We start from the raw sequence: 14,433 nt of genomic DNA, 5'->3' as shown, positions 1-14,433 counted from the left end.
AAAGTACAATTTCTAATTTAGGGCACACAGAAGATTTTCTGATTTGAGGTATGTGTAATCTCCAAAAGGTCAGATCAATTTTAAGATTATGACCAGCTGTATATTATCAATATGAGAAATCGGGTCTTTCTCCAACCACTCAAAACAGGAGGCCAGGACCAAATTGCCTTGCCCTTCTTCCTGGGCGTTACAGGTGGATAGTATTTCCAAACATGCCTAGATAATTAGTGAAGAAAACAGAGACTGAAAGTAAAGAACAAAAAAAAACGCTGTAGAGACTAGAAATTGCAAAGGACACCACACTACAGGAATGTAATTTCCTTGCAAAGAAATTAGGCATTTGAGTAACAGTTTTCTTAGCAAATGCCCATGTTTCTAGCAAGTTATTCATCTGGTTAAACCATATGCTGATTTGCACTGGGGTTAAGACCCAGTACAACCCAAAGCTCACTGCACTTTCAGCCTAAACATGCAATGGTACTTCCCAGGGCCTGAAGAAAGACCTGGGGATTATTATAACCCGGATTTTATTCCTGAACATTCTGCTGGTTCAGACTGTGCAGTCTGACGAGGCAGCTAGCCCAGAAGAAGAGTTATACACTGCCTAATGAGGCAGCCCTGTTTCCCAATCCCTTCCTTCTTGCCACAGGCTCTCACTATTACTCTTGCACTGGGATTTGCATCTGTCATAAACCCTGCAGAAAGCTAATGCTACCCCACCAAAAGTAATGAGTTTTCTACCAGCATAACTACCTGATCTGGCTCAGGGTCAGACAAGCACTGCCACCACTGTGATGGGAGAGCTAAGGGGGATGGCAGCAGCCCCAACCACGGACGTGCCAGGGTTTTTTAAATGCTGCCTAGCAGCTGCTGTGCTTCACAAGAAGGTGGTTAAAATCAGATGTTCACAATGTTAAATAAAGGCAAAATGTTTTAACTATGTGACGGGCTGGTGGTTTTCTCGTGCAAAGACATTTTTAAGCTCACTTTTACAATTTGGAAATTATATGAAATTTTAAGATTGAAGCTTTTTTTCCCATTCTTTGAAAACTCATTTTTCTCTGATGAATGTGGCTCTGTTGCTGTCTACTTGTTTTGCTAACCAGTGAACATACTTCCAAAGGAAATGGTAAACCAGAAACATTTTCATTTCATACTGGGGGAAAAAAAAATCAAATACACTCTCATGTCATTTGCCTAAATCTTGTTTGGACAGCTTGCACAGCTCACAATCTTGCTGTTATCATTCCCTCCTCTGAATTAGAGCGAGAGCAGGAAGATAAATATAATACTGCAATATACGGCTCGATACTGAAGAAGATCACTCTGCTGTGACATGCCTCGCACTTCAGCTCTAACACAATGATATGGTTATCTAAGGTTTGAGGACACTGAACAGCCTGTAATATATTAACACACTTCTCATTTCGGAGATAGTGTCTGGAGCTGAAGAACAACTCCAATTCACCGTGCCGCATTGGTTATTTCCCCTCCAATATCGGGTGTTTTCTCCCCTCTGATCCCCACACCAGGTTTGTGCGAGCAGCGACACACTTAGCCTGTGCAGGCAGAGCAGCGTGAACAGGAACCAAGTGCTGGGGTTAAGATCTAGTGAGAAAAGCCCAGAGAGGCACTTTTTCTGCAGCTTCAAATATTAACATTATAAAAGACAACTTGCAGCAACTCCTATTTTTAAGTTTCTCAAAGGAGCTTTGAGGTAATTTTAAGAAGCCCACTGCCTGTAAGACATTTGACATCCAGAAAGGAGAACGGTCTCCGGCTGCAGAAGCGTTTTTTCTTTTCTACATTTAAAGAGTCGCTGGCACAACGAGGACAGGGAGAGACGCAGAGCTCGGGGTTTCATTTAGGTTTCGTTTTTTTTTTAACTGACCCAGCTACAAGCCTGACACCTGGCTACAGCTTTGGCTTCCCCTGAAACCAGTCATGCTTTTGCTTGTTTGGCCAACTGCTGAACTGGCAAAAGCTACCTTTGCAAAACCACTTTTGCCAGAACACCTTTCTGTGTTTGCGTTAGAGGCAAAAAGGTAGATAAAGCTTTTGCCAATGATATCTTGGAACAGACATTACAAAGTGATAAAATAAACTACCATTTCCTCAATGTTTTAGCTCTCCAGTGCAAGAGGTAAATTTGCTCCTCACAAAGGAACTCAACAGTCGGTGGATAAGCATGAGATGAAAAGCAGGCTGTGCCGAAGTCTAAAAAGGGGGGAAAGAGAGGTGGAAAAGACATTTCTACGAGGATTTAAAGGATTCCTGGGAAGAAGAGGGGCAATTAACACACACATGGAAAAGCTCCTCAGTTAGGATGACATTATTAACTTCTTTTTTTGTCTTTGGCCACTAAAAGTATCTTTACAGGGAGCATTAAAAAGGAAAGACCTGAAAAGATTAAAACCCACATGTAGCTGTTCCCTCCTGCTTAGCATGCTTGTTAATCCCACAGATCTTGCTGATACAAGAAAGAAAAGGTGATGGGGAGCGCACACACTTCATTACAAACTGGTACTTGAAATTTCTCTTAGTTACAGAAAAGTTTTAGGATGCTGGTGACTAATATAACTCCCTAATCCTTGGCCAGCTTCAGAAAGCCTTGCCATAAGGTCAAGGTCAGGACAAGGTTAGTGCCTTAATAAAAGAGGGAATATGGCATTGCTAATGATTGCTTCTGGCTGTTTTTCTCCTTACCTATAACAACGCCACAGTGATTGTTTGCTTTCTTAAAGTGATGCAGACCTCTTTGCTTTACCTGTTGACAGACCCTCACTGCCCACCCCGGGGCACAGCCAGGGACCTGATGGCGGAGCTGCAAGATGGATGTTTCATGCTGAAGACCGCAAATTTAGGGCTGTCTTCACAGGGAAGTTCAGTGAAGGTGGAAGAATCCTGTTAGCATGCAATTGCATAGTACCTTAGATAACCTACTATTTATTTTAATGTTACCCACCTGAGGGAGGCTCCGCTAATGAGTCTATTTTTGTAGTACCATAAAGGTTGAAGTTTAGAGCTAAGTTTAGAGCAGAGACATATAAAAAACGTCAAACCAGGAAATAGCTTAATGAAAGCAGAGAGTAATCACAGCAAATTACAGTGAAATTTCTATGGGATTACATTTTGCATTCCCCAAACAAGCAGAGGAATTCATCTCACTTAGTGTCATTCCATTTCGCTGAGAATTCATTGTAAGGATAAGTAAGTATGCTATGTAAGTAACATAATGCAATGCCATAAAAGCTGTCTTAAAAGTTACAGTCTAAGATGCTTTTCAAATCAGAGTTCAGATTTCTTCCCTCTGCAGTCCCTGGGAAAATAGCAAGATATGCCACAAAACATCACAGAGAAAAAAATTAATGGTAATATCAGGAGAAATACAAGGCACATGTTTGATTTTGTGGCTGCTAATAATGAGGTCCCTTTCTGAACTCCAACGTTTAGAAATCAGCCAGCAATGGATGTGGTAGGGAAGTTCACCCCAGGAGAAGAAAGCTGGTATTCCCCGTGTGCTTCCAAAAATCACTGCAGAATTTAATCTCTCCCCACTGGCAAACCCAGGTTTTGCATGAGGAGCATCTAGGAAATCCCCTGTGGTCAGCACCTCACCTAGCTGCCATGAACACCTCCTCTGAAACACTGCATATACAGTTTGCATATATAAACTTTCCTCTCCCACACTTCAGGTTATCTTTCTTTCAACCAGGCTTTACAGACCACAGTCCATTAACAAAATAAAAGCAATTTCACATTGCTTTTTACCATATGTAGTGGTTTTCTCTACTTTTCAACACGTCTCCAACATGAGAAGAAGCTGAGAACTTTTGATCTCACTCTGTTACTATTGCACAGCTCTGGATGGTTAGTTTAATGAAAAAAACATGTTGACTTTTGGGTAACAATGTCACTGCAAATCTCTCAAGGCTAATTCTTGATGGCAGCCACTGGAACGTGCACAGAGCCACAGCCTGGCCCTATTAATGGCAACACAAGTTTCACCACTAAATTCAGCAGGACCTTGAACTGGTCCATAATGAGTAACGTGAAATAAGATCTTAGTCCATAAGGCAAAAAAAAGAGGAGAAAGAAGTGTGTGAATGGGATATTGTATATTAACTGTAAGGAGAGGAAATTAATAAACCAGAAGCATGCCATATGTCTCCTTAAAATGACCTGTGAACATTTTACATATAAGGTCTGTATGTTCTGCTACAGAGCAGCTACCCTTTCAGAGGACAGTATTTTGCAATAGAAAAAGCCTCTTATATACAGCGTTTCATAAGTTTATAGAAACAGATACAAAAGGAAAAACAATATTAAAGACCCCACAGCTGTGCAATTTAATACTGTTAAAATTTACTTAAAAATGCTTTGGTGTTTTAACCCCAAATTATTTCCCCAAATTTCCACATTTTCTACAGCACTAAGCCACGGAGTTGTGCTGTCCTCCCCACTCTGCAAGCTTGGAGGGAGGGGCAGGAAAACATACAAAATCTGCCTAGAAGGTTTTGCAATCTTTGCCTCATTACAAGTGGTGTGGACTGACCCACATTTTGCTAAAAATTAATGGTGTGCCTTCTTAAAGCATGCTAGATAGAAATATGGCACCTGTGGCTCCCATATTTTCATCTACAAAATCCCAAATAGAGCTAAAACGTACAGTTTTTTTTCAGGGCAATGGCAGTCAGCTTTCCACACCTGTGCTGGATGCAGAGGTTGAAAGGGCAGTGTGTACATAGTGGCCGTTTTTCCACACACCTCAGCTGGAGAGGCAGAGATGCTCTGAATGGCCTCCCAGGCAATATCTGGATGGGAGATATTTCTAGGCACAATCCTCATGCTGTTACCATAGCAAATCCACGCTTATCAGTTGGTTCAGTGCCTAAAACAAATTCTGAGGCTACTGATTTAAAACCAGATCATCTCATACTGATACCATCCCTGTCCATTCATGGGTTGGCTTTCCACAGGTCAATAGATCCCAAACTACTTTCAAACTGAACACCAGCTTTTCCCTGTGGCATAAAATATTTTGAGACTCAAACTGTGCAAGACACAGGGTAAGAGTTGCAATTGCAAGCTCGGCCTTCTACAACGATCAGCTCAAATGCAGCGTTACAATTAAAGAACAAGCTCCCAGGCGCAGCGGGGACACCACCTCGTGACCATGTCCAGCTCCTGTGGCCAGGCACAGTAGGAGGGTGGACCATGGACCAAGTAACTGGTTACTTCCCAGGCTGGGAGTAGGAAGGTGACATCTCATATACGTGAACAGGAGACATAACGGCAGGGGAGCTTGAGGCTGGTGTCAGTTTTTGTGACTCATGTCTCATGCCTGAACTTGACAGATCATGAGACTTTTCATCTCTCAGGAAAGTCTTTGCTAATTGGCATACAGAAGCGAACACTCAGGGGACCTTCTATTTTTTGGGGTTTTTTTAAAAAGCACAAAAATTGGCACATTAAGAAAAGAAAGGTCTTCATGGAAAGCTAAATCAAAAAACCCAGAATCTCATTTAGCCTCTCCACTTCCAGACAAGGCTGAATTCAGGAACAAAGAGCAAGCAAGAAAGAGAGAGCATAGAAATGAAAATAAGAAAGTTTTCATTACCTTTTCTGCAAGCCAGCCTAGATGCCTAATCTCTCGACTTCCAGCAATCCCTGTTTTACCCAGCTGGTCTCTGACCTCTGCAATCACCCTGGGGATGAGCTCATTGACACTGGAGTGGATGGCATTGAACCAGGCCTGGGCTGTAGCCGAATCCTTACTCCTGAGCACCACGGTGTGCTTGGCATCAGGTGAATGAACTTCAATAAGTCTAGAAAAACGGGTGGGGAAAACATTATGTTCACTCAGATACCATTAGGCGGCAAAATTTATTACCTTGCTTAGTGTTAGCAATCAGTTAAAAAGAAGAATGTCAAGACCTAGCATTAAAAACTTACCTTTACAACACCTGAATAGAGTAGGATCATCTTAACTGAAACTAGGCCTGTACTGGCATTTCAGTAAAGTCCTTGAGAAGGGGATTCCCAGTGTTGATGCAACCCCACATCTAGCATGTCAATAGGAGTTTCAAATATGAAGACAAGAGGAGCATTCACGCATTAACATTCACCGACACAGCAACCATCCAGAACTGCACGGGAGATGACTGCAGAGAAGCCAGGGATAAGCTGCTGCCTTCCTTAGCTCGGTATCACGGCACACCCGGAGTTTCTCAATGTGTTTATTTTACACATACAGAGCTAAATGAAAACCACCTTCATCCCAAATGGAGGAGTTTTCTTAGGACTGTGCTGTGGTTTCTGTGACACCACTAAGCATCAACCAGAAGCCCACCGCAACTGGCCTTATCCAGGAGTTACCAACCCGCTCAATGCTCCATTTAGAGCCTGCTAACAACAGCAGCAAGAAAGTGCTAACCGCAACCGTATGATTGCTGCTGGCAGGCATCTTTTACAGTTTTCCAAACTCCTGTGGAGATTTTTTTTTTTTTCCCAAAAAAACCATGCTTACTAGACCATCCTGTGGGCTTCCACCCTACCACTGTGGTTCAAAAAGCACAAATGAACACAGTTTTCAGGAAAATTAATCCTGTCCATCGTGGTTATGGGACCTGTGCCAGCACCTTTGCTAACAACAACAACAAAAATGCTTTGAGAGGCAGCTGCAGCTATTTCAGCTCTGTTCTCAGTGAAGTTATTAGTTATTAGTGGTGCTTTGTGTGCTCTTTATAGCTTTGTGGGCCACTTTTACTTGAACATTTATTAAATAACCCACAAAGTAATAGTTTTAATGTAGCAATTATAAAACCAAGCCCTGGTCATTGCCCATCACTCAACTCCGTATCACATTTGTGCTTTTTCATTATACACATACAGTGACTGCCCCTGAACATTACCGACACAAATTTGACCTGGGATCTGAGCCTAAGCACGTACTTCTGTCCTGTGTATTGCTGCCCGATCTCTGCGACACACAACGACTCCTTTCTGTAGCAGAAGGGTAATCAATTCAGTGGAATTTATTCAGGTTGAGGTTCAAAACAGTACTGTAATGCAAATATTTGTTATGCAATTAGAAAATCCTGCAATTTGGAGCTTAACTAACAATTAAGAGGTTTTAATTAATTGGTTAAACCAGAGCAGAATCCAGAACAGAGGGTGACTTGATCTGCACAGCTCTCTGGGGCTTGGAGAGCGAGGACCGCTGTCCATTTTGGGAAGGGGAGGTCTCCATGTAGACACTGCTCTAAAGATAGAAAAGGTCATGATTTTCCAAACTCAGCAGATGAACTGTTCAGGGTCCTAAATCACTGTTTGGATAGCTTAAAAAGTGGGTCGATTTTTCAGAAAGCGCTGAGCAAACACAATAACGCATGTTTCCTCAGTAAAGCTGCTGGAGCCCAGCACTGTCTGAAATTAAAGGCTCTTATTTAGCCACTCCAGGATGCACCGAGGATTTAACTTCAGGTACCAAAAGGAAAATTCCTTGTCAGATGATGCAGGTCTGGTGAATAAGAAAACTATGTTTGTAGATAGGCACGTTCCCAAACACACTCTCATTTTTTCTGAACTGCGAGAAAAAGCCGTCTCCCTGACAGTCATGATTTAGCCATTTGTGTCAGATGATCATTACAATCATACACAGCTACCACACCCTGGTCTGTCTTTCTATCAGAAACACTGCCCTCCCACTGCCGTATGAACTTGAGTTTGAACTTCTTCTTGTAGGCAGCTACCAATGGAAACAAACTATACAGACTTGGCTTTTCAAAGTACGTTGTGGTAATCAGGGAAATGTTGCTTATTACTTACAGAGCACTTTTTGGCAGGAGACCTCACAGCATTTTACAATTGAGGTCAGTGACAGCATCCCCATTTCACCACCAAAAAAGTGGAAAGTTGCATAACCCAGACAAGGCAGGGAATAAGGCAGGGAATAAGCCAGGAGCAGCGCTCAGGATTTTCTGCACTCCACCTCCTATTTTCATACTTCTTTTAAAGACAAAAATTATTTGGACAGCACAGCAGTATTGTGCTGGTTTTGAAAAATGTTAATTCACTGTATGGATTGTGTGAAACAATGTTCTTTACAAAGCCTGTGGTTTCTATAAGGGAACTCCCACCTCCAAAGTCGCTGTGTATCGTGCAGTAAAAAAAGTGCTGAACAAGGACTATAAAGACTCAGAAGCATGTGCTGCTTTTTCAGATGCAAAGGAACAGCAGCAAACTTGTTTAATTTCTTTTTAAGTTAGAGTTGTAGTAGGCTTTGGTTTAAAAATAAATTACCCAGAGCTGAAAGAGCTTCCAAATGGCAATGCGCTTCCCTCCAATTTGGAAAATGCTTAAATTCTTACTTAAAGCAAGTGGATTAACACAAAAACATGTGTTTTGCTACTTGGGCCTTCATCAAAGTGTACTTGCTTTGATGGTGGCTATTTAAGTATTTGCACAAGAGTTCTGTCCTCTAAAATAATGAACATTTAGACAGCTCTTAATAATTCTGTTTAAGGGGTTCTAAACTATGTATATTCTAATATATACACATTCTACTGTGATACCAGTTGTTGTGGTTAAACCCCAGCTGGCAACTAAGCACCACACAGCCGATCGCTCACTCCCCCCAGGTGGGATGGGGGAGAGAACTGGAAGAGTAAAAGTGAGAAAACTCGTGGGCTGAGATAAAGACAGTTTAATAGGCAAAGCAAAAGCCATGCACGCAAGCAAAGCAAACCAAGGGATTCATTCACCACTTCCCATCGGCAGGCAGGTGCTCAGCCATCTCCAGGAAAGCAGGGCTCCATCAAGCATAACGGTTACTTGGGAAGACAAACACCAGCGCTCTAAACGTCCCCCATTCCTTCTTCTTCCCCCAGCTTTCTATGCTGAGCATGACGTCATATGGTCTGGAATACCCCTTTGGTCAGTTGGGGTCAGCTGTCCCAGCTGTGTCCCCTCCCAACTCCTTGTGCCCCCCCAGCCTCCTCACTGGTGGGGTGGGCTGAGAAGCAGAAAAGGCCTTGGCTCTGTGTAAGCACTGCTCAGCAGTAACGAAAACATCCCTGTGTTATCAACACTGTTTCCAGCACAAATCCAAAACATAATCCCATACAAGCTACTACGCAGAAAATTAACTCTATCCCAGCCAAAACCAGGCCATCAATGTATATATTCTAGTATACATATGCACACACACATACTGAGCCATGCTTGCAAAATGTCATCCCTCAGTGACTTCTTATGGGGCTATTTTGGGGACTGCTTGTCAGTCATCAAAATTTGATGGTGATGCACTTACTGCATAAAGTAAACTGCATAAAGTCTACCTCATGCCCTGAGCTGAGTGACAGGAAGATTGGACAATACATGCTACACTTCTCAAAAGTGAGTTCAAAACAGGAATGAATGCTGCTTTAAGAGCCCTGAAACTCAGTCCTTTTATCCACAGCACTGGTCCAGCCCAAGCAATACATCTGCAAGCATTGTTCCTGTGCAAGCTGGACCTTTTTTATTATTATTATTAGGGCCTCTTTTTTATTCATACCTTAAGGACAAAAGTCTAAATCCTCAACTGCCTGAACTCTGCTACTGGCTATTGCTATAAGATCGGGGCACTAAACTATCCGTAGGAAACCAGGCTTGCAGATTTCCACTAAAGATCTAGGACTCCTGTCTCTGCAGTAAATTGGGACGGAGATGCTAAAAGAAACTTAAAATCCTCCTGGAAACCCATGGGCTCTGACCGCAGTCAGATGCTGAAAGCGCTGCGTCCCTATAAACTCTTCCCTTTTCTGCCTTTCAGTCTACACTGCTTTGATTCACCAGTCCATTTGGATGATGCTTTTTGTATAACGCCTGACTGATTGCATTTCCATATTTTTTGAAAAGCAAAAAAATACCAGTGACCTTAGTAAACTCCAACACTAAAGCACTTTAATGTTTCCAGCAGTCCAGCCATTGTAGCTTTGATTTGTTCCTTGGCTAAACTGACCACTGCTTACTGACTTCTGTTATCTGCAGTTCAGTGATAAAGTTCCCTTAATTCCCCACTGAATTGAAATATTTAGGGCAATGCCACAGCTGTGTTTATTCTCACACTCCACCACAGTTATGTAAATACTGCATATGGAGCTGTTTCTGATAAAGCCTATACCAACCCAAAGGGATTATATGTTAGCTCTAGATGGCTGCCAAGATGCGCGGCATCTCTCCAGCTTGGCAATGCATATGAATGATATCACATTTTCTCAGAGATCATTTGGCAAACCTTATAATAAAAGAGTAATTTTCTCTCTCCTTCTCAAAGAGTCCCACTGAGCCGAGGAGTGTTTCCAGCATCCCCTTCTCTATCCGCAGAACATGGGGGTGCCACAAAACCCGGTGCCTCCAAATGCCATAACCTTGCATGTAAGAGGCCAAAACTCACTCCCTCGCTTCATCATCCAGAGTTTTTACTTTACAGAGGATCAGAAGAAGTGGAAAGCAAATGTTTGATAGACCATACTCATTCCACATTTGATAAGGCCTCTTTCTGTAGGAGTGTTCATTATCTAAGAAATACCTTTTATCAAATCTATTGAAAACACTTCTCCCACCAGCATTGGCTCAGGACCAAATCAGGCACTGATTTACACTTTATGCCTCTTCCTGGGTCAGATTATGCATTCAGTGACTGATTAAAGTGTGGAGTAAATCCCTTGAAGTTAATGATAAGCTGGAGCCAGAGTTATTCAAGTCCATCACACTACTTTGATTTTGCACCGGCATAGCCAGGAACAAAACACTCTGCCACTGAGTCTGCAAACTTAAAAAGGGATCAAGGGCCAAACTGCTCACTCTACCTCCTCCATCATTGTCTGCACATGAAATGGTAAGTCATTTAGTTGATTTCTGAGTGTACAAACACTGGAGCCTTTCTAGCATAAGGGGAGATTTAGAGGAACACAATCAGATATTATATTAAAATAGTTGTAAGTTCTGTTATAAAATAAGTAAAAAACTCTGTTAAGTTTCTTTTTCAATTCTACATGCAGCAACAGGAGATGAACCAGGAATAAAACATGTTAAAATTAAGCAATGGAAACATTGGATTTAGTCTGCAAGGAAAATATTCCATAGATAGACTGTTAGGCTTACAATGAATTCCCCAGCATACACTGAAGAAGCATCTTCATTTGATGCACCTAAATGGAGGTGAAAGCAATTTTACCAAGCGAGTGCTATTTGGTAATCAAGTGGAATTTTTTCTATGTGAAATTCTCTTGGTCCCCTCACCGTCACAAGGGTATCCGCTGCATTCACAGTTAGTTGCTGACTTTCAACTTACAGTGGTAAAAAACGATGTAGCTAGTCGTTTCTTGGGAGCTGGACTAGACTGATGTCCAAACAGAGGGTGTATATATCACTAATGAGCTGTCACAGTTGATTTCATTTCTATTTGCCGCCAGCTGGGCTTTAATAAAAGGGATATCAGCAGAGTTGCGCTGCATGCAAGTAATGAAAGGATTTGGTTCTGTAACAGACTTGCTCACACTGCTGTGTGCCGATGCCAACCGATCTGCAAAGCCCATCACATGCTGCCTTCTTTACTGAGAACAACTACAAAAGTCATTTAACAGTTTTTAAAAATAGTTTTTTAAGGAGCAGAACTCTTTTTCTGCATTGCCCAAAAGACGTCTTATCTTTTTCTTTCTTGTATTTTTCTTTTATATAGTGGTTGTAATAGTGCTGAATATTGGTAACGCAGGAATACACAGTCCAGCCTTCTTCACAGTGGATTCAGCACCAAATAATGGTAAAAGTGCTGTTTCAAGGAGCAGTGGGGTCAGCTACTTGGGGGAAAAAAAAAAAAAGAAGAAAAAAAATAATTTAAAAAAAAAAAAAAAGAATTATTTCAGAGGCATGGAAGGAATTTGATTTAATCTTTAAAAGATGCTGTCTGAAACTTTAAGACCAGAAGATGTTGTGATTGGTGTGGTCAATACATTGACCACAGCTCCCTGAAGCAACTCTTTCACAGCAAGAGGGAAAGTGTATTAATGCTAGGGAAAAAAAAATTCTTTCAGCCACAAAAGCTGCACCTCTAGCAAAGCCACAGCCAACCTCAAAGCACCTTTTGCATCAAAGCCAACCTTCTGCAGCTGGAGCTGCGTCTAGGCTAAGCAAAGAGCACCTGACTGTAGTTGGTAATAGTGGTAAATGACCCCTTCAGATGAGACGAGGGTGAAGAGTCTCATGCTGCTGCAGAAATAAGACATTGTGGGCTTGGAGAAGAATTAGATGTCTTCTGAGAAGGAAGACCACTGCTGCTGTTGCTGGTAGGCAGTGCTGTAGTAGGACCCAGGGCAAAGAACGGGGACATGATCCACGAGCATGGATGAAAACTAACAGGGAAATGGGACAAATGAGCAGGGCTGCTGATAGATCAGCTCCGTCTTGCAGATGAATTGTTACAGGAGAAAGTATTGCTGGAAGAGAAAAGCAGCAGGTCCACCTCATCTAGCAGGATGTTTCTCAATGTCTCTTTATTTTATACACCTACTTTTTGGCTTCCATGATCAAGAAATCCCAGGGATCACTACTTAGTTGCCAAGCAAAGCAAAACAGAAGCTGGACTATTCAACAACCACAACAGCAAAACCACAAATTCCTTCTGGACCAATTATTGGCCACTGACTGGTGGGGAGAGAGCACCACCTGGGAGCCAACCTCCCCGAGATACTGCCGGCTTCTTCGGGAACGGCAGGCATGGGTCACCTCCCAGCACTTTCACTACTGGCAGTAAACTCATCTTCCCACTGAACAGACTGAGAGACTGACAGAAAAGCTGTAAGTGATGAGAAGAAGTAACAACTTCAGCATAACCCCCCCTGATTCCTACTACAGGAAAACAGGAATTTCCATCAGCAGAAATGCATGTGAAAGCTAGAAGTGACCACAGGGTATTAAAATAGCCACGTCTGTGCGTACAACTTAAGCACTAAAGCGCAGCCTCAGCACCTACCAACACTGAGCTGCGGCACCTACAACGTCAGCCCACCACCCAAGGCTCACGCTGTGGCTGCAATTTGCAATTTGCTGCCATACAAGTGACTACACAAGCTGCAGGAGGGAGCAGCTTCAGAAACACCAGCTGAAAATCCTGCTCCTTGATTAACGGCAGGTCAGGCCAGATCAGAGCTGTAAGACTGAAATCCAATTTGCAGACCTGCTGATAAGCGAGGGAAAGCCCAGCACTGAGCACAGGACAACAGCCAGGCAGGAAAAAGGGTCTCGAGGTTGTCACTGGCTCCACGCCATAACACAAAGACTGCAGGGACGAGGAGCATGGCAGGAAACTGAAACCCTTGCATATCAACTTTTTTTTGTTTGGCAGATCTCAGGGGTGTTAAAATTGCTGTCAAACATTATTTAGTGGCAGCTTGGGATGTCAGCACTTACATACCTTTACATACAGACACACATAAAACATGATTAACTGTTTGCCCTCCTCTGTCCTGCCCTGCAGCACTAACACAGCCCTGCCATTCCCTTTAATCTGTGACACATTTCTTGGAGCATTTCTCTTTCTCCATCTCTTCAGTGCTTTGATCTTTCTCTTTTTTGCAAAAATGTTCACTAAGTAAAGTCTCCTGCAGTTTTCACTCTCTTGGTTCATTGCTTTGCCTTGTTGGTTGGCTTCTTCCTCCATCACCTTTTCTTAATTTGTTCTCCTCCCTTCCCTCCATGCATTTCTCAAGGCAGTTTCTTCTTCTTGTTCCCCCTCCCCTGATTAATTTCCAGTTCCTTTGCTCTTATTTCTATTCCTCAGCTCAATCCTCTACAGTTGAAGCTGGTTGGAAAAATCAATATTCTTTGACTTTTTCAAAACTCCCCTAACTGAAGCAGTGGCTGAAAAAAAACCCCAAAACACAACACAAAAACCCACCAGCATACCTTCTCTTTCTCCAATAACTCAGTATTTAAATATTTTCACAGAAAAGAAAGACTTGGTTAAAAGTTCGTTAATCAAAAATCCAGCTGAAAGCATTCTGCCAGCCTCGGTTACTACCACCTCCACACCACACACATCCTTCCTCACCACCCACTCACTATGACATATTTTATTCCTGTCAGATCACATTTGGTCCTGTTCACGCATAGACACACACACATACACAAAGTTTTATTTTGTCGTGGTTTAACCCCAGCCAGCAGCTAAGCACCACGCAGCCGCTCACTCACTCCTCCCCCACCCAGTGGGATGGGGGAGAAAATCGGGAAAAAGAAGCAAAACCCACGGGTTGAGATAAGAACGGTTTAATAGAACATAAAAGAAGAAACTAATAATGATAACGATAACACTAATAAAATGACAACAGCAATAATGAAAGGATTGGAATGCACAAATGATGCGCAGTGCAATTGCTCACCACCCGC

At 42.5% G+C, this 14,433-nt stretch overlaps 1 protein-coding gene across 1 annotated transcript in view; it reads right to left on the bottom strand.

Moving 5' to 3' along the window:
- The window catches only part of SNTB1 (syntrophin beta 1), a 118,115-nt gene that overhangs the window by 35,842 nt on the left and 67,840 nt on the right, over positions 1-14,433 (bottom strand). The window contains exon 3 of the mRNA XM_030011629.2: positions 5,621-5,828. Within this exon, the coding sequence (XP_029867489.1) occupies positions 5,621-5,828 (208 nt within the window). The remainder of the gene's footprint in view (positions 1-5,620; positions 5,829-14,433) is intronic.

This window comes from Aquila chrysaetos, chromosome 4, assembly GCF_900496995.4.
Source record: "Aquila chrysaetos chrysaetos chromosome 4, bAquChr1.4, whole genome shotgun sequence".
Taxonomy (NCBI): Eukaryota; Metazoa; Chordata; class Aves; order Accipitriformes; family Accipitridae; genus Aquila; species Aquila chrysaetos.
The sequence above is the reverse complement of the archived record's forward strand: the minus strand, read 5'-3'. Positions and strand labels throughout refer to the sequence as shown.